General features: G+C 34.2%; 2 protein-coding genes across 41 annotated transcripts in view; one reads left to right on the top strand and one right to left on the bottom strand.

Annotated features, from left to right (window-relative positions):
• Positions 1 to 20,546, top strand: part of LOC141375838 (uncharacterized) — a 488,480-nt gene that overhangs the window by 83,739 nt on the left and 384,195 nt on the right. For 32 of the 40 annotated variants that reach the window (XR_015498120.1, XR_015944741.1, XR_015498121.1 and 29 more), the window contains 5 exons: positions 9,682 to 9,738; positions 9,880 to 9,931; positions 11,923 to 12,624; positions 13,976 to 14,026; positions 14,683 to 14,733. Coding sequence is in view for 9 of the 40 variants with exons in the window: in XM_087265054.1 (XP_087121180.1) it covers positions 12,529 to 12,624; positions 13,976 to 14,026; positions 14,683 to 14,733 (198 nt within the window). In the remaining 31 variants the exon portion in view is untranslated. Of the gene's footprint in view, positions 1 to 9,681; positions 9,739 to 9,879; positions 9,932 to 11,922; positions 12,625 to 13,285; positions 13,314 to 13,975; positions 14,027 to 14,682; positions 14,734 to 15,092; positions 15,148 to 16,553; positions 16,609 to 18,380; positions 18,436 to 20,369; positions 20,425 to 20,546 lie in introns of those variants that run through there. The other 8 variants (XR_015944745.1, XR_015944744.1, XR_015944742.1 and 5 more) reach the window with 5 other exon arrangements.
• The window catches only part of LOC141375805 (E3 ubiquitin-protein ligase RBBP6-like), a 46,824-nt gene that overhangs the window by 21,094 nt on the left and 5,184 nt on the right, over positions 1 to 20,546 (bottom strand). The gene's annotated exons all lie outside the window — the stretch shown is intronic.

Genomic DNA, 20,546 nt, shown 5'->3' with positions numbered 1-20,546 from the left:
GTTAAAACTATTAAAGATTGTACACTATCCAGGGCCTGATTAACCAATGGTTAATAACACACATTGATGGAATAAGCCATTTACACAAATTTTGTCAGACAAGTGATGTCTGACCGACAGAGACAACATAACTAAATAGCGCCAGTGGTGTAGCTTGTAATGCACAGCAACATGTTTTGACGCGATTGATCATCAACTCGAGTTCTAATATACCGTCTGCTGAACTTATTCTTATTTTTTTTCTCCCCATTGGATATCAGATGGGAAATACATTTATTTTTAGGAAACATTTAAAAAAAAATTAAAATAATGCAAATGTTAAATAAAGTCACAAGTGCCTCGTGTGTTTTGATGATGTTTATCTTATTTCTCTAAATAGGTATTTTAAATATATAATAAAGTTATTTTCAAATGTTAGCAACATCTTAATAGAATTCATTTGTATTTATTTATTTGTGACGTTAGTCACTAGGGGTGTAACGGATCACTGTTGATCCGTGATCGATACGGATCACAACCCACGGTTCGGAATGCGCGTGACCCGTAGATTAATAACTTTTTTTGAACTTGTAGGTTAATCCAACATTTATAACAATCGCAGAGAGATCGCCTCCCGTGTCATTCAAATTGCATGAATGAAAGCATTTTGGCTTCCCTGTAAAATATAATGATGACGTTGTGGGACCTACATATGGAACAAAATCAATGCCTAAAGTCTTGAATTAAAAAGCTTGTTGAATATCACAAACTGAAAAAAATAATACACCGTATTAACAAGTTCTTGCATTTTAATGACTTGAATTCCAGGGTTTGTATTTTTAGGTCCTGAATTTTAACATATCTGTTTATTTAAGCTGTGAATATTTCAACGAAAAATATTTCAAACACGTTTTCATACTTAAAAATTTAATAATTCATATTCAATTTTCAGATTTCACTTAAAAAATATTCAATACCCTTTAAAAATACGATGTATAATATTCAAAAGGTCATTTTCAGTTCATTTTATTTCAGTTCTAATATTCGCTTCCATAAATTCAGTGGATCAAATTCGACTGATAAAATTCAACATTACATCCGGGAACTGCAGGAGAAGCAATAGATTGCAGATTGAAGATCGCCAGCTGCTCTAGCTTTCACCAGCAGGTGGAGATGGAATAATGTAAGATTTTTAACCCAGTAAACAGGCGAGAAAAAGGCTAATAGAGGCAAAAAAGTAGCATTTAATTTTGATATCAATGCCTTGGACATTATAAATAATAAAAAGTATGAGTAAAATGAGTAAATGAGGTTTTAGTCATCTATATTTGCCCTTATGTAACGGAAGCCAGCTGGTGATCGCGTAAAGCTCACTCCTCGGATCCAGGGACAGACGTTCTGCAATCTTATCGGAGCTTGTCTCCCATGCTGGCTCGTTACCTGCTCGGACCGGTGCGGTTACTTGCACATAAACCGTCTTTTGATGAATATGATGTTAAACATTGTCTATCTTTATTGACTCTTTCTTCCATAGACGCGAAGTATTATATTGACAGCTAAAGAATATAAACGTAAGAGAAACAGGAGAGGAAATATTATAATAATAATACAAAATAGATAAACATTGACAGGGCTAAGAACAATTACGAACAAAGATTTTCAAAACCAGAGAGATTTTATCAGGATGTCACAAAACAGTTTACTTGGAACTGTTAAACAGTGTTCAGGTATGATTTAAGGTTGGTTATGGATGGGGCGTCTAATTTAAAATAATTTAATATAATGTGCGAATGCATTAAAGGAGCGTCTTCAGTTATTCACACAGAACCGTCTAATATGGCATAACTATAAGGAGTAATGTTTGCGCTGTTTAAACGCAGCTATGTCAGGATTGGGATAGGTTATACATTTTCATCATTTAAATTATTATTATGATTGTTAATATTATTATTGTATGACATTTATTTGGGCTATTGCGCTTAAATAAGTCATCTGTAATTCTAAATTAATATTTCTATTTATCCTTTTTATCACTCTGCCTGTCTTTCTCTTCTTTTTTCTAGTTTTTGGGGTTCTGCCATGGTTAAACGTTTGCAAAATGTCTTAGTTTGTCCAGATTATTGTTTTATTGTTATGTAGCCTATAGGCGAGAAAAAGGTATTAACGCAAAAGTGGCAACGTCGCAGCCAATGATAAGTAATAAAATGAGTCGCCTATGGTTTGATAATAGGCAGTTATAACTGACTTTAATTAGTTTTTATTAAATGAGAAAACCGTTATTTATAACTTTGCAGCGACCGTTTGTATTTTATGATTAGCAAAGTTTATCTTTTTTGCAGTTATTAAACATATAAACTTATTTAAACTGGTTTAAATTTAATATAGTTGTCACTTCAGCTAGTTTCATAAGATTAATGTTTAGAATGCGTGGTTTGACATGCGTGGTTGAGGGGTTCCTGCAAAGCAGCTCAATGTTCATCCTCATGGGGTATTACTGAGCTTTAATCGCCATCCACTGTAGAGAATGTATTTGCTCATTTATTTTATTAACTCTTTTCTGCAAGTGTGTTTTATGATTTCACAAAGTCAAACCATTATGTTTTTATTTTATATTTTGAGATGATCATATTTAAATAAACAATTGCTAGGGTAGCTAATAGTTTCTTTTTTCTTAAAAAAAAATCAGTAGCTTATAAAATCATAATTTTTGCTTGACAAAGTTGTTTAGGATTCTGGATGCATTTTTGATGTGTTGGAAACTCATAATCTCACACTAATCAATTATATTATCAGAAATGACAGATATAAGAAATCCATTAATATTCATCACTCTTTTTACAATTATACAAGCAATTTCACGCAGACATCAGCTCCACTTTCGGAAATGGTAAACAGCGAGGTGTTATTCATATAAGCCCAAGCATGACATATGCCATGATAAATATAATAATCGAAACACTCTTGTAGGCTATTCTTGTGCTTGGCCAAATGTCATGACTTTCACTTTCATTTTACATTATTATGCACAAGCCCAGATATCATCTGAAACTTTGGAAGAATTCCTATCATATATTGGCAGCCATCCAGCATCTCTTAACCAGTTTGATATGCGGCGCTGGCTCTGACCGGCCACCGGAGCTCGCGGCCACTCGTTCGACTTTGTCGTGAGCAAGCCGCACCGCACATGCATAAAAACGTCAATCATTTCATTCATTCATCAATTCATTCATTTTCCTTCTGCTTTGTCTCTATTTTAGAGGAAAAGATAATCTGGACAAACTAAAGACATTTTGCAAACGTTTAACCGTGGCAGAACCCCAAAAATTCGAAAAAAAAGAAGAGAAAGACGATAGCAAAGTGATAGCTAAAAAGGATAAATAGAAATATTAATTTAGAATCACGGATGACTTATTTAAGCGCAATAGCCCAAATACATGTCATAAAATAATAATAATAACAATCATAATTTAAATAATGAAATTATAACCTATCCCAATCCTGACATAGCTGCGTTTAAATAATAACTGAAGACGCTCCTTTAATGCATTCACACATTGTATTAAATTATTTTAAATTAGACGCCCCATCCATAACCAACCTTAAATCATACCTGAACACTGTTTAACAGTTCCAAGTAAACTGTTTTGTGACATCCTGATAAAATCTCTCTGGTTTTGAAAATCTTTGTTCGTAATTGTTCTTAGCCCTGTCAATGTTTATCTATTTTGTATTATTATTATAATATTTCCTCTCCTGTTTCTCTTACGTTTATATTCTTTAGCTGTCAATATAATACTTCGCGTCTATGGAAGAAAGAGTCAATAAAGATAGACAATGTTTAACATCATATTCATCAAAAGACGGTTTATGTGCAAGTAACCGCACCGGTCCGAGCAGGTAACGAGCCAGCATGGGAGACAAGCTCCGATAAGATTGCAGAACGTCTGTCCCTGGATCCGAGGAGTGAGCTTTACGCGATCACCAGCTGGCTTCCGTTACATAAGGGCAAATATAGATGACTAAAACCTCATTTACTCATTTTACTCATACTTTTTATTATTTATAATGTCCAAGGCATTGATATTAAAATTAAATGCTACTTTTTTGCCTCTATTAGCCTTTTTCTCGCCTGTTTACTGGGTTAAAAATCTTACATTATTCCATCTCCACCTGCTGGTGAAAGCTAGAGCAGCTGGCGATCTTCAATCTGCAATCTATTGCTTCTCCTGCAGTTCCCAGATGTAAAGTTGAATTTTATCAGTCGAATTTGATCCACTGAATTTATGGAAGCGAATATTAGAACTGAAATAAAATGAACTGAAAATGACCTTTTGAATATTATACATCGTATTTTTAAAGGGTATTGAATATTTTTTAAGTGAAATCTGAAAATTGAATATGAATTATTGAATTTTTAAGTATGAAAACGTGTTTGAAATATTTTTCGTTGAAATATTCACAGCTTAAATAAACAGATATGTTAAATTTCAGGACCTAAAAATACAAACCCTGGAATTCAAGTCATTAAAATGCAAGAACTTGTTAATACGGTGTATTATTTTTTTCAGTTTGTGATATTCAACAAGCTTTTTAATTCAAGACTTTAGGCATTGATTTTGTTCCATACCTACATAAATGCTTTTGGCTATTAAGGTGTTTTTTTGTCACTGTTTGTTTAGCCTGCATTAATGCATTCATTATGGTAAGAATAAAATCACTGTTTAATGAAACAAGATGCTGGTGAAAGCAACTACATTGTGTAACCAACAGATGGCGACAAACAAACATCAAAACTATGTAATTGAATAGGTTTTCAAATATAATACACCTACAGTATAATGAAACATGAAGTTTTATGTGTGAATTGTTGAATCATTAATTGAAGATAAATATATGTTGTGCAAGATTTCTATATATTTTGCATTATCAGCAACAGTAGCAAAGATCATATTTCATATTGAATACTTTTTTTTAGCTGGTTATTTCCTGATTTTTTTTTTTATTAAAATTACAGGTTCTATTTTCTGTTTGTTAAAAGCAATGTTTTATGCAGTAACATTTTTGTATAAATGGAAAGCAAATTGTCTCCTCCCTTTTTTGCTGATCCAAAAAGTGGTCCGATCCATAACTCAAAAAACGTAGAGTGATCCGAACTGCAGATTTTGGATCCGTTACACCACTATTAGTCGCCCTTTCCCAAACCCTGGTTAGCCTGTCGATTATCATTTGCCACAACTAGCGCTACTTCACCCATATTCTCCTACCTCATGGCTCTGTTGAAGAGCATTTAATAGGTTGCACATGTCTTAATAAAGGTTGCCTCCCTCTCTTTAAAAACATTTTTTTTAGAAACTAGGCATTTCCTCTTAGCAAATAGTCAATATCATATATTAGGGGTGTAACGATACACTCAGCTCACGATACGATGTGTATCACGATATAGTGTTCACGATTCGATATGTATCACGATATTTGGAATAAAAATTGAAAATTTAACTGAAATGCAAATTTTACCAAGTAAACTATTTTTTATGTATTTCTTTTGTTTCAACTTGTTAAACGGAACCTTCTTTTAGAAAATATATTAAACAGGCCTGTCTCTGGAAAATAAAACAATTTAAAAACTTCTTAAAAAATATTATTGAAATGACAGAGACAAAATTAAGGAACAATTTAAGTAAAGGTGCAAAAAAATAAGCTTTCTATTCAATTGAATTTAACAGTGAGAGCTTAAGGCTTTGCTTGGTCACTTGCGTTTTTTGTGTGTGCAAAAAAAAATCTACATTTTCAGGTAATCAGCAGTTCTATAAGATAATCCTGAACTTATGTGTATCTGTCTGAGAGGTTTTTATGGATGGCTGTCTTCATGTTGGGCATGAGTGACAGGGTGGCCGTCTTATCATTACACAGGACAGTCGTGACTCTTTTTAGCAGTTTAGGCAGGTTTACTATAGGCTCGTTTGAGGTGCGCCTCGCCTTGACTGCATTGTAAACGAGAGCAGGCGTGCGCAGTAAGAGGAGGGCTCAAAAATTACATCAGAAGTCGGACACCTGCCGAATCTCGCTGTTAAGCCACCTGGAAACGTCACCAGTGGCGGAGATCTCGTTCGCGTTTTTTATCGCAGACGAATGACCTCATGAAAAAATACTATGGTGATTTATAGTAAATATTATAGCATTTTTGAACATGTTTATTCAGTATTGTGTTGTGTTTATAGTTGTTGTGATACCAGAAATATAAAATTTAAATAGGCTATTTTATAACATGGTTCAAAAGCACAACAGTATACATTACTATAGTATTTTTAATATGGGAGTGGATGCAATAGAAATATCACTGTTTTTACATAAAGATGGTCAGAATTACAGAAGATGAACAGCTCATTAACTAAAAGGGTGTATTAAAAATATAATTCTGTATATTCAACAAACATTAAAAGAATAACAAAATAAACAGCTTATACAGCAAGAAAACTTTCAAGAAACCTAATTTGGCTACATTATAAATGAAGTAGCCATAGCAAGATGCTTTTGAGTGACAAGTCATGACAAATGTTTGTTTGACAAATAAATTCTTAGGGGGTTAATTATATTGACAAGCTTATTAGGTCTATATAAACTGCTTTTACTCCAGCCAGACTAAAATAAACAGCCCAAGACTTTCTCCAGAATAAAAACTATTAGACTGTAGGAAAAACTATCAAAATATTCTTGGTCTAATAAACATGACTTTTGACTTCACATACATATATATATATACATATGTGTGTGTGTGTCTTGTTTACTACACCCTTTTCACTTCTCATATGAAACCACACAAAGATAAGGCATAATGACAAAACAGTCTGATTATCTTTGTATTTCTGAATATATGTATATATTGGATTGACTTTAATGGAATAATGCTGCATAAAAATTACAATACAAAATTCACACAAACATACAAAAAGTGAAAATGACAACAAACAGGACTTAGAACTGAGAGAGAAATACACACACACATCCTAATGATTTATTAGTAACATTTAGTTATATTACATAGGTCACGTTATGTTTTACAAAGATGTGTTTTGTTTTTGTTTGTGTGTAAATCTAAATAAATAACCATATGTTATGCTCTTTATGACTTTTTTTAAAATTATCAACGAAAAAACAAAAAAAAAGTATTCAACAAATCCAGGTATAAACCTTAGTAAAACAAGATAATAAAGTGTAATGTGTCAGTCTCATCCAATCAGCATTAAGCTGTGTCGTCAGCCAGTCGTTTCCCATCATGCTTTTGGTAACGCAGTCTTTTGAGAGCAACTGCGGCCAACTGCTCTATCCGAGGTACCCGCCTCACGATCGCGAGAGTTTTTTGGCGCACGTCAGCGTGACATCAGAGCGAGGCGAAGGCAAGGCGGACACATTTCTAACCGGCATGCATCTTGCGGTGATCACCGGTGATCCATTCTGCGCAGATTTTGGCCAAGTCAAACGAGCCTTATTTCTTCGGCGTCGCTGATGTCGGCGCTATCAAGTGTATCATGTTGACGTGCATTTTTGTGTACCTCTGTACTCAAATTTAGCTTTAAAGGGTTAGCTCGTCGTAATCATAACTCTAAAATCGATATGATTGTTTAAATAATGTGTACGTTTTCGGTTTCATTTACACTGCTAAGTGCTGTTCAAACTTCCCACGCTGCTCCTGAAAGATCACTCTGTTCCACAAACTGAATGTTGTTTACTACTTTATTAGTCACAACCTGCAGGTTCTGTTCACTGAAGCAGACGCGCGCGTATGGCAAGCCGTTTTAGCATTTAAACCTTTGTTCTGACTATCCATAAATATATGTAATTCATATTTAATTAAATTCATTTAGAGATATCTCTAATTATATTTTGACTAGTCGAATTATAATTATGACTAGTCAAAATATAATTAGAGATATCTCTAAATATATTTATGGATAGTCAGATCAAAGGTTTAAATGTTAAAACGGCTTGCCATACGCACGCGTCTATCATAGTCCGCCCTTTGTAGTAACAGCTCACGGTCAGCTCATGTCATGTGTGATTTTGCGGCCGCCAATACATCATATGAAGACAGAATGATATTTTAGGGTGAATTGTACCTTATAAATACAGTATGTGACTCTTTCAACACCATTAGGAGGTATCCCTGTCGCTGTGCAAAGTATGTAAATCACTGTGAAGACTTTAAAACTTAGGATGTGTGACCCAGTATGCGTATCAAAAAGCGGACGAGTCTAAAGCAATTACTGTACAACCGAAATGTTGCCAGACGTCTGATTTTGAGAGGATGGGCCATCCTCTATTTCAACTCCACTCATCTTGGTTTGCTAACATTACTGCTGCTGCAATCTGAACTCACGTGCGACAGCAGGTGGAACGTAGCTCACGTGCAAACAGCTCAACTAATAAGAGAAAACGGACGTCATATCGTAATCATATCGTCATAACGCCACGATGCATATCGAGACATTTTTGCATCGCAATAAATCGTACAACGATAAATCGTTACACCCCTATCATATATTATTATTATCATTGTATTTAAATTGTCAGAAAATGTCACCATGTATAAAAAGCATGCAGATTTTTTCCTTTCCTTCTTTACTTTTTTTAACTAAACAGCATGCTTTAATTGGTGAAGTGCTTGTAAGTTTTGAAATAACCTGCACTGAATTGAGCGGACTGAAGTGTAGTATTTGCCGTAGATCAAAATGAGTGAACAAGTGGATTTGGCAATCACAAGAGAAAAAGAGGAGAGGGTGCATCTTTATTGAGGCATGTTTCATGTATTCACTCCTTCAAACAGACCCATGATGAGGAGAATGAGAGTATAGAAGACGTTATGGTAATGTTATGTGCAAGCTAGCATTAACCAGATGGAGGATGCTAATGGCAGTGCAGACTGGATTCATCGTGTGTCTGAGGGCGTACTCGCACTGTACAGTTGCCATGAACCAGGCTGAAGCATGCTTTTCCCCCCTTCCGTCTCCCCCTACGGCCTGCACTCACATTGCATTCGTGCCTGGGCAGTCTTATGTCAACGAACGTGCTGTTCAGTAAGCGCTCTCGCAAAGCACAGTGGAGAATAGTAATAAATACCTTTTAAAATATATATTTTAGTACTGCTTCAGTTAACTTGAACAAGTGTACTTATACCATCAATTTTCATTTTCATAAGAAAATTTTCATTTTCTTAAAAAATAAGTTAAATCTTTGTAGACTATATATATATATATATATATATATATATATATATATATATATATATATATATATATATAATTTATTTAAAAAATGTGGGCAATATATTATAGATTTGTTTTGAAAAAAATGTATTCTATTCTTATTTTTTTTAATACAGACCTCTTGAGTTCTTAATCCGGGCCTGACACTATCAAATAGTAAAGTATTAGATAATTGTTTTGGGCCAGTTTCCTGTACAGTGTACTTTTTGTGCACCATTAAACCAACATAATGAATTTTTTCAATGATTTAGTTTCTTCTGTATCAGTTTTCACTGTCCAGAAAAGTTTGTGATGCATACTCTGTGGAGTCAGTGTTCATGTGTTGACAGAACTGTTTTTATTTGGCAGAGTTACAATTTTAATCTTGTATAAAAAAAGTACCTTGTGTTTAATTTTAAAACATTGTTCTGCACGATATCACAACATACAATTGTAATTTTAGAGTGTGTCATGTGGAGGAGTTGACCTTCTCTCCTGTAACAAACATGAAAAAGCAAAGGTAGGGTATATTGGATTTTATTTTAAAAATTGGCATATTTTGAACCGTATGTAGTATTAAATATAATGTTTAATAATGTCTGTTTAGCACACACTTGAGTTGTTTTAGCTTTATTTTCTGTGTTTTGATTATGTTTTTCAGTCTCCTCATGAGCCATTATCTTTGAATTCTGAACAGAGTGAGCTTCAAAGAGGTTTGTCTATATAATTGTCTTTTAAATGTTGATCTGAAGAGATATTTTCTTATTGTTCCTGTATCTGTGCAGTTATTTTTATATAATAATACATTTAATATGGGTGTAGCGATACATTATTATATTGAGAATCGCAATATAACAATTCAAAGTTTTTTCTTTAGATTAGCCTCTATTCACACGGTGAGTATTATGTGTAACAGGGCTCGAAATTGCGACCATTTTGGTCGCATATGCGCCCGAAAATTAATCGATGCGACCTCATAATATATTTGGGCGCATTAGTGCGACCTGTTTTGATTTTTTTTTTAAAACGTGCTGAATCGCTCTTCCCTGACGCTATATTGGTTCATATTAGCTGTCAATCACTCAAGGCTATCCACTGTTAGATGACAGGGAGGGAGCTTTTATGTCCACGGGAAATGCAAACGGCTAAAGTGTGAAAACGTAAAGCACACAGGTTTGCAAAGTGCAAACCCCACCTAAAGTTGAGGCGCAGATGAGAGCGATCATGACACGTGGTGAATAATGATCCGCCAGCTGAGATCAATCGAGTACGTGCTTTTCGGAGAAGGTGGTCGAATCTCCATGCGTTGCATTCACTGCGTGTTCAGCGCAAATGTCCGCTAAAAGTCAAATCTAATACTGTATCATCGCCAAAGAAGCTCGCCTTTACTAAGTTTACACTGAAACTGCGTCTCATAACAAACAGCGGTATTGTGCCGGTGCTCAACCTGCTCATAAATTGGGTCGGCTGACTCGCCTGCTTTTCCACAAACACAGAAAAATGAAGATCAGCTCAGACTGAACATTTAAATTGACACAAACTGAAACCAAAACTTTTAAATAGTGATAGAAGTGAGACTTTATTTACTTTCTTTTGCCTATTCTTTCATGAGATGTATATATTTTTTTTATTTAGTTACTGATGACTGTTTTGCAGCTTTCAGCCTTGAATTTAATATTTTATTATAATCTTTTGTTTGTTTTGCAGCTGAAATATTATTTATTAAACTGACATGCATATATATGCTGTTTAGCAGTACAAAATAAATATTTCTTACTGCAATGCTTCATTTTTGTTTGATGCAAACTATACATTTATTTTTCAGAAAGTAACAGACTTTTTATAGCAGATAACTTGCATTCAAGCACATTCAAGGCAGCATGATAATGACAAATGTAATTCATTGTTACTATTATTGTCATTTTCATCATCATTAATATTCTAGAATTTTAATACATACACATTTTGGAATTATTGCACACAAATATCAATGTCATCTCTAAATTTTTTGTGGTGCTCCTAAATTTTTTGTGGTGCTCCTAAATTTTTGAAGTTGGGAGCACCGGTGCTACCAAGTAAAAAAGTTAATTTCGAGCCCTGTGTAAGATTAAACGTTTACACAGTTGCAGTATAAACTACTGTTGTTAAATGATGAAAATAATGCAAGTTGAAATCTGATGATGACAAATGCCTGGTTATACCAGTGAAAATGATCTATTTGCATGTGGACCATAAGAGAGTGCAAGCATACATCTAACACTCATCTTCAGAATTTTGAATTTGTATTCTGATGTCATCTCTGTCCTGTGCATTAAAGACCAATTTAAAGTTTAACATGCCAGATCTATGCAAAATTGAGCATTTTAACCATTACTAGGCCTACATATTATAATAATATTGTTTTTTACCACATTTGAGAAATAACAAATATTACTAATATTTAAAGCTTTTTTTTTATAGCTTACAATATTGAGATATCAAGAGAAACAATGTCAAGTTTGCTGACCTATCAATAGGCTATTGTTTTAATATCTGTGTGTTTGCTCATGGTTTATGAGGACCAAGTATGTCTACTGAATGTGACTTAGCAGTAGGCTATTGTTTTGTTAAATCTGTTTATTCATGGTTTATGAGGACATGGTTTGTTATGCGAGACTTAAAGCTTTTAATGTTTTCTTCATCTTTCTTTGCTTCTCTCTTTCAGCGCCTCCATGAGCCTGTGGCTTTAACCAACACAAACAGAGCTGTCTTCTACAGAGGTTTGTTAATTATTTTGTCATGCTAATTTGACACTCCTTAAAGGGATAGTTCATCCAAAAAGTGCAATTGTCTCATTATTTGATCCCCCTTTACTTGTCTCAAACCATTATTGGGATATTTCTTCTGTTAAAGACAAAAGAAGATACTTAGAAAAAATATGGAAACCTGTAACCATAGACTTCCATATTATTTGTGTTTTCTGTTGTGGAAGTCAATGATTGCAGGTTTTCTTCTTCCATCAAAATATCTTGTTTTTGTTGTTTAACAGAAGTAATAAACCCTTAAAGGTTTGGAACACTTGAGGGTAAATTAATAGTGAGTAAATATAAATTTTTGTGTGAATCATCCCTTTAAGTGCTAAAATGACAGTTTCATATTTCTACTACATTCAACGTAGCAGTCCTGTGTGTTTAGTCATGGTTTATGAGGACCAAGTATGTCTATTTTATGTGAGTTAGCAGCAAGCTATTGTTATATCAAATATGTGTGTTTACTCATAGTTTATGAGGACATGATTGGTTATGGAAGACTTGAAGCTTTCAGTAAGTGAATGTCATGTTTTCTTCATCTTTCTTTGCTTCTCTCTTTCGGTACCTCCATGAGCCCGTCGCTTGGACAAACACAAACAGAGTTGTTTTCTACAGAGGTTTGTTAATTCTTTTGTCAAGCTATTTTGACACTCCTTAAAGGCATAGTTCACCCAAAAATGAACATTTACTCACTATTAATTTACCCTCAAGTGTTTCAAACCTTTATGGGTTTCTTTTTTTCTGTTTAATAAAACAAATGAGATACTTTGAAAAAAGATGGAAACATGTATCCATTGACTTACATAATAGAAAACACAAATAATATGAAAGTCAATGGTTACAGGTTTCCATCGTTTTTCAAAGTATCTTCTTTTGTGTTTAACAGAAAAAAGAAACCCTTAAAGGTTTGGAACACTTGAGGGTAAATTAATAGTGAGTAAATGTTAATTTTTGTGTGAATCATCCCTTTAAGTGCTAAAATGACAGTTACATATTTCTGCTAAATGCAGTGTAGCAGTCCTGTGTGATTAGTCATGGTTTATGAGGACCAAGTATGTCTATTAGATGTGACTTAGCAGTAGGATATTGTTTTAATAAATCTGTGTGTTTACTCATGGTTTATGAGGACACAGTATGTGTAGGTTTACATGGTGCTAGCAGTAGACTATTATAACATGTGTTTCTTCATGGTTTATGAGGGCATTTTTTGTTATGCGAGACTTCAAACAGTTAGTAAACAAATGTTACATTTTCTTTATCTTTGTTTCTCTCTTTCAGTACCTCTATGAGCTCGTCACTTTGAGAGGTTTGTTAATTATTTTGTCAAACTATTTTGACACTTTTTAAAAGGATAGTTCTCCCAAAAAGTACAATTGTGTCATCATTTGCTCACCCTTTAATTGTCTCAAACCTTTTTGGGGTTATTTATTCTGTTAAAGACAAAAGAAAATACTTACAAATAATATGGGAGTGAATGATTACAGGTTTCCATCTTTTCTTGTTTTCTACCATGAAAGTCAATGATTGCAGATTTTCTTCCACCAAATGTCTTGTTTTTGTTTTTTATCAGAAGAAATAAACACGTAAAGGTTTGGAACCCTTGAGGGTAAATTGTTAGTGAGTAAATGTTCGTTTTTGGGTGAATCATCCCTTTAAGTGCTAAAATAACAGTTTCATATTTCTGCTAAATGCAGTGTAGCAGTCCTGTGTGTTTTGTCATGGTTTATGAGGACCAAGTATGTCTATTGGATGTGACTTAGCAGTAGGATATTGTTTTAATAAATCTGTGTGTTTACTCATGGTTTATGAGGACACTGTATGTAGAATGCAATGTTAGCAGTAGACTATTGTTTTATAACGTGTGTGTTTCTTCATGGTTTATGAGGACATGATTGGTTAAACAAGACTTAAAGCTTTCAGTAAGCGAATCTCATGTTTTCTTCATCTTTCTTTACTTTTCTTTTTCAGCACCTCCATAAGCCAGTCGCTTTGACAAACACAGAGTTGTCTTCTACAGAGGTTTGTTAATTCTTTTGTCAAGCTATTTTGATACTTCTTGAAAGGATAGTTTTACCCAAAAATGAACATTTACTCACTATTAGTTTACCCTCAAGTTTTCCAAACCTTTATGGTTTTCTTTTTTCTGTTTAACAAAACAAATAAGATACTTTGAAATAAGATAGAAACCTGTAACCATTGACTTCCATAGTAGTAAAAAACAAGTAATATAAAAGTCAATGGTTACAGGTTTCCATCGTTTTTCAAAGTATGTTTTGTTTTTAACAAAAGAAATAAACCCTTAAAGGTTTGGAACACTCGAGGGTAAATTAATAGTGAGTAAATGTTAATTTTTAGGTGAACCATCCCTTTAAGTGCTAAAATGACAGTTTCCTATTTCTGCTAAATGCAGGTTAGCAGTCCTGTGTGTTTAGTCATGGTTTATGAGGACCAAGTATGTCTATTGGATGTGACTTAGCAGTAGACTATTGTTTTATTAAATCTGTGTGTTTCTTCATGGTTCATGAGGACACAGTATGTGAAGGTTGACATAGTGCTAGCAGTAGACAATTATAACGTGTGTTTCTTCGTAATTTGTAAGGGCATGATTTGTTATGCGTGACTTAAAGTAATTTAACAATGTTAAAAAAAATCTTATCTTTGCTTCTCTTTTTCAGTACCTCCCTGAGCCCGTCACTTTGACCAACACAGAGTTGTTTTCTACAGAGGTTTGTTTATTCTTTTGTCATGTTATTTTGACACTCCTTAAAGGGATAGTTCACCCAACAGTACAATTGTGTCCTCATTTGCCTACCCTTTACTTGTTTCTTTATTTGTTCTGTTAAAGACAAAACAAAATACTTTTAAAAAGATGTAAACCTGTAATTCATAGTAAGTAAATGTTCATTTTTGGGTGAACCATCCCTTTAAGTGCTAAAATGACAGTTTCTTAATTAGACTAAATGCAGTGTAGCAATCCTGTGTGTTTAGTCATGGTTTATGAGGACATGATTGGTTTTGTGAGACTTAAAGCTTTCAGTAAGCGAATGTCATGTTTCCTTCATCTTTCTTTGCTTCTCTCTTTCAGTACCTCCATGACCCAGTCACTTTGTCAAACACAAACAAAGCTGTCTTCTACAGAGGTTAGTTAATTCTTTTGTAATGCTATTTTGACACTCCTTAAAGGGATAGTTCACCCAAACAGTACAATTGTGTCATCATTTGCTCACCCTTTACTTGTTTTAAATCTTTATGGGTTTATTTTTTCTGTTGAACACAAAAGAAGATACTTTGAAAAAAGATGGAAACTTGTAACCATTGACTTCCATATTATTTGTGTTTTCTATTATGGAAGTCATTAGCCCCTTTCACACAGTGATACCGGTAAATATCTGGAAAATTTCCGGAAAGACTTTACCGGTATATTCAAAAAAGCGCTGTTCACACAGGCGAGGACGTTACGGAAATTTTCCGGAAAAGAGCATTCACACATCCATTCCAAAATACCGGTAAATTCTGACAACATTCACCACAAATGAGCTTTAAACGGCTGCGCTTGTATTTGTAAACATTTGACTAAATTACAAACTCTGTGGATGATCAATATTGTGAACAACTTTCGCAGGATCACTTTCGCATGTCGAGATGTTCATAATATGTGCATGTGCAAAGCTTGAAGGTAAACAAACAACGGCTTATCATAAGCATCTCATCGATGATTATTTACACAGTTATCATTAAGAAGAACATATAAACGTGATCTGACTAACTTCTAGCAGCTAAATGTGTCTGGAAAAATATTCAAAGGCTTTTATCCTCACAAACCGCGCGGACGTAAATGCGTCTGACTGTTGTGATTGGCTAAAGCAGACGTCTCACGTCAGCACGTTCTAGACGTGCACGCGCTTATTACGGGAATCTTCCTTTTGCATTCACACAGCGCAGCATTCCGGCACATTGCCGGTAATGTTACAACTTCTCTTTCCGGAAAATAGCCAGAACGAATTTACCGGTATTTTCAAAAAGGACCTGTTCACACATACAACCTTTCCGGAAAATTGCCGTCAATTTTCCGGAAAGGTCTGTATGTGTGAAAGGGGCTATTGATTGCAGGTTTTCTTCTTCCATCATAATATCTTGTTTTTGTTGTTTATCAGAAGAAATAAGCACATAAAAGTTTGGAACACTTGAGGGTAAATTCATAGTGAGTAAATGTTCATTTTTGAGTGAACCATCCCTTTAAATGCTAAAATTACAGTTTCCTTTTTCAGCTAATTGCAATGTAGCGGTCCTGTGTGTTTAGTCATGGTTTATGAAGACACAGTATGTCTATTTAATGTGACTTAGCAGTAGGATGTTGTTTTATGGAAACTGCGTGTTTCTTCATGGTTTATGAGGACACAGTATGTGTAGTTTTACATGGTGCTAGCAGTAGACTATTATAACGTGTGTTTCTTCATGGTTTATGAGGGCATGGTTTGTTGTGCAAAACTTAAAACAGTAAGTAAACGAATGGTAAATTTTCTTTATCTTTGCTTCTCTCTTTCAGTACCTTCATGAGTCCGTCACTTTGACAAACACAAACAGAGTTGTCTTCTACAGAGGTTTGTTAATTCTTTTGTAATGCTATTTTGACACTCCCTAAATGGATAGTTCACCCAAACGGTACAAATGTGTCATTATTTGCTTACATTTTACTTGTTTCAAACCATTTTGGGTTATTTCTTCTGTTAAAGACAAAAGAAAGTACTTTAAAAAAAGATGTAAACCTGTAACCATAGACTTCCATAGTAGAAAACACAAATAATATGAAAGTCAATATTCATTGGTTTTCAAAGTATCTTTTGTGTTTAATAGAAGAAATAAACCCATAAAGGTTTGGAACACGTGAGGGTAAATTAATAGAGTAAATGTTAATTTTTGGATGAACTACCCCTTTAAGTGCTAAAATAACAGTTTCCTATCTCTGCTAAATGCAGTTTAGCAGTCCTGCGTGTTTAGTCATGGTTTATAAGGACCAAGTATGTCTATTAGATGTGACTTAGCAGTAGACTATTGTTTTATTAAATCTGTGTATTTCTTCAGGGTTTATGAGGACATGATTGGTTATGCGAGCCTTAAAGCTTTCAGTAGTTTTCTTCATCTTTCTTTGCTTCTCGCTTTTAGTACCTATATGAGCCTGTCACTTTGACAAACACAAAGACTTGTCTTCTACAGAGGTTTTTGTAATTGTTTTGTCAAGCTATTTTGGTACTTTAAACCAATCATGTCCTCATAAACCATGAAGAAGCACACATTATAAAACAACAGTCTTCTGTTAACATTGTAAAACTACACATACTGTGTCCTCATAAACCATGAAGAAACACAGATTTAATAAAAAAAACATTGTACTGCTAAGTCACATCCAATAGTCATACTTGGTCCTCATAAACCATGACTAAACACACAGGACTGCTACACTGCATTTAGCAGAAATAGGAAACTGTAATTTTAGCACTTAAAGGGATGATTCACCCAAAAATTAACATTTACTCACCATTAATTTACCCTCAAGTGTTCCAAACCTTTATGGGTTTCTTTTTTTCTGTTTGACAAAACAAATAAGATACTTTGAAAAAAGATGGATACCTCTAACCATTGACTTTCATATTATTTTTGATTTCTATTATGGAAGTCATTGATTGCAGGTTTTCTTCTTCTGTCAAAATATCTAGTTTGTTTGTAGGTTTGGAACACTTGAGGGTAAATTAATAGTGAGTAAATGTTCATTTTTGGGTGATCAATCTCTCTGAGTGTTAAAATGACAGTTTCCTATTTTTACTAAATGCAATTTAGCAGTCCTGTGTGTTTAGTCAGGGTTTATGAGGACCAAGTATGTCTATTGGATGTGAGTTAGCAACAGGCTATTGTTTTATTAAATCTGTGTGTTTACTCATGGTTTATGAGGACACAGTATGTGTAAGTTTACATAGTGCTAGCAGTTGACTTATAACTTGTTTCTTCATGGTTTATAAGGGCATGGTTTGTTATGCGTGACTTAAAAAGTCCCTTCAAGTGCTAAAATTACAGTTTCCTATTTCTGCTAAATGCAGTGTAGCAGTCCTGTGTGTTTAGTCATGGTTTACGAGGACCAGAGGACCAAGTATGTCTATTGAATGTGACTTAGCAGTAGACTATTGTTTTATTAAATCTGTGTGTTTCTTCATGGTTCATGAGGACACAGTATGTGTAGGTTTACAATGTTACCAGTAGACTTATTTCATAACGTTTGTTTCTTCATGGTTTATGAGGACATGATTGGTTTTGTGAGACTTAAAGCTTTCAGTAAGCGAATGTCATGTTTTCTTCATCTTTCTTTACTTCTCTCCTTCAGCACCTCCATAAGCCAGTCGCTTTGTCAAACACAAACAGAGTTGTCTTCTACAGAGGTTTGTTAATTATTTTGTCAAGCTATTTTGACGCTCCTTAAAGGGCTAGTTCACCCAAAAGTACAATTGTGTCATCATTTGCTCACCATTTGCTTGTTTTAAATTTTTATGGGTTTATTTTTTCTGTTAAACACAAAAGAAGATACTTTGAAATAAGGTGGAAACCTGTAACCATTGACTTCCATATTTTTTGTGTTTTCTATTGTGGAAGTCAATGATTGCAGGTTTTCTTCTTTAATCAAAATATCTTGTTTTGTTTTTTATCAGAAGAAATAAACCCTTAAAGGTTTGGAACACTTGAGGGTAAATTCATAGTAAGGAAATTTTTGGGTGAACCATCACTTTAAGTGCTAAAATGACAGTTTCCTATTTTTACTAAATGCAGGTTAGCAGTCCTTTGAGTTTAGTCATGGTTTATGAGGACCAAGTATGTCTATTGGATGTGACTTACCAGCAGGCTATTGTTTTATTAAATCTGTGTGTTTCTTCATGGTTTATAAGGACATGATTGGTTTGCGAGACATAAAGCTTTCATTAAGCCAATGACATGTCTTCTCAGGGCTCGAAATTAACTTTTTTACTTGGTAGCACCGGTGCTCCCAACTTCAAATATTTAGGAGCACCAAAAAATTTTTAGGAGCACCAGAAAAAATTTAGGAGCACCCACCAAAAATGAATGAGCACCGCTGCAAATTGTTTTTTAAGGGATTTATTGTATTTTAAAACAACATTAATAGGACTAACAAAAACCAGAAACAACTATCTAACTAATGCTGCGAAGACATTGATATTTGTGTGCAATAATTCCAAAATGAATGTCTAATAATTAGGCCATAGAATATTAATGATGATGAAAATGACAATAATAGTAACAATGAATTCCATTTCTCATTATGATACTGCCTTGAATGTGCATGAATGTAGGTTATCTGCTATTAAAAGTCTGTTACTTTATGAAAAATAATTGTATAGTTTGCATCAAACAAAAATGAAGCATTGCAGTAAGAAATATTAATTTTGTACTGCTGTTTTTATATGCATGTCAATTTAATAAATAATATTTCTGCTACAAAACAAACAAAAGATTATAATAAATCATTCAATTCAATGATGAAAGCTGCAAAGCAGTCATCAGTAAATAAATAAAAAAATAATATATACCTTAAAAAAGAATAGACAAAAGAAAGAAAGTAAAGTCTCGCTTCTATCACTCTTTTAAAGTTTTGGTTTCAGTTTGTGTCAATTTAAAGGTTCAGTCTGAGATGATCTTCATTTTTCTGTGTTTGTGGAAAAGCAGGCGAGTCAGCCGACCCAATTAATAAGTAGGCAGCGCAAGATTCTTGCGCTAACCATCGGCGCAAATCCGGTCTTTGTTATGAGCCGCAGTTTCAGTGTAAACTTAGTAAAGGCGAGCTTCTTTGGCGATGATATGTACAGTATTAGATTTGACTTTCAGCGGACATTTGCGCTGAACACGCAGTGAAAGCGACGCATGGAGATTCGGGCACCTTCTCCAAGAAGCGCGTACTCGATTGATCACAGCTGGCGGATCATTATTCACCACGTGACGTGTCATGATCGCTTTCATCTGCGCCTCAACTTAGGTGGGGTTTTCAAACTTGTGAGCTTTAAGTTTTTACTCTTCAGCCGTTTGCATTTCCTGTGGTCATAAAAGCTCCTTCCCTGTCATCTGACAGCGCAATACCTTGAGTGAATGACAGCTAATATGAACCAATATAGAGGCAGGGAAGAGCGATTCAGCATGTTTTTAGAAAAAACCAAAACAGGTCGCACTACAACCATTATCTGCAGTCGCACTAATGCGCCCAAATATATTATGAGGTCGCATAGATTAATTTTCGGGCGCATATGCGACCAAAATGGTCGCAATTTCGAGCCCTGCTTCTTAATCTTTCTGTGCTTCTTTCTTTCAGTATCTCAATGAGCTCGTCACTTTGACAAACACAAACAGAGCTGTCTTCTACAGAGGTTTGTTAATTTTTTGTCAAGCTATTTTGACAGTCGTTAAAGGGATAGTTTACCCAAAAATGACAATTGTTTCATCATTTGCTCATCCTTTACTTGTTCTAAACCTTATGGGTTTAATTCTT

The sequence above is a fragment of the Danio rerio genome, chromosome 8, assembly GCF_052040795.2.
Source record: "Danio rerio strain M-AB ecotype USA chromosome 8, GRCz13ab, whole genome shotgun sequence".
NCBI classification, from domain to species: Eukaryota; Metazoa; Chordata; class Actinopteri; order Cypriniformes; family Danionidae; genus Danio; species Danio rerio.
The sequence above is the reverse complement of the archived record's forward strand: the minus strand, read 5'-3'. Positions and strand labels throughout refer to the sequence as shown.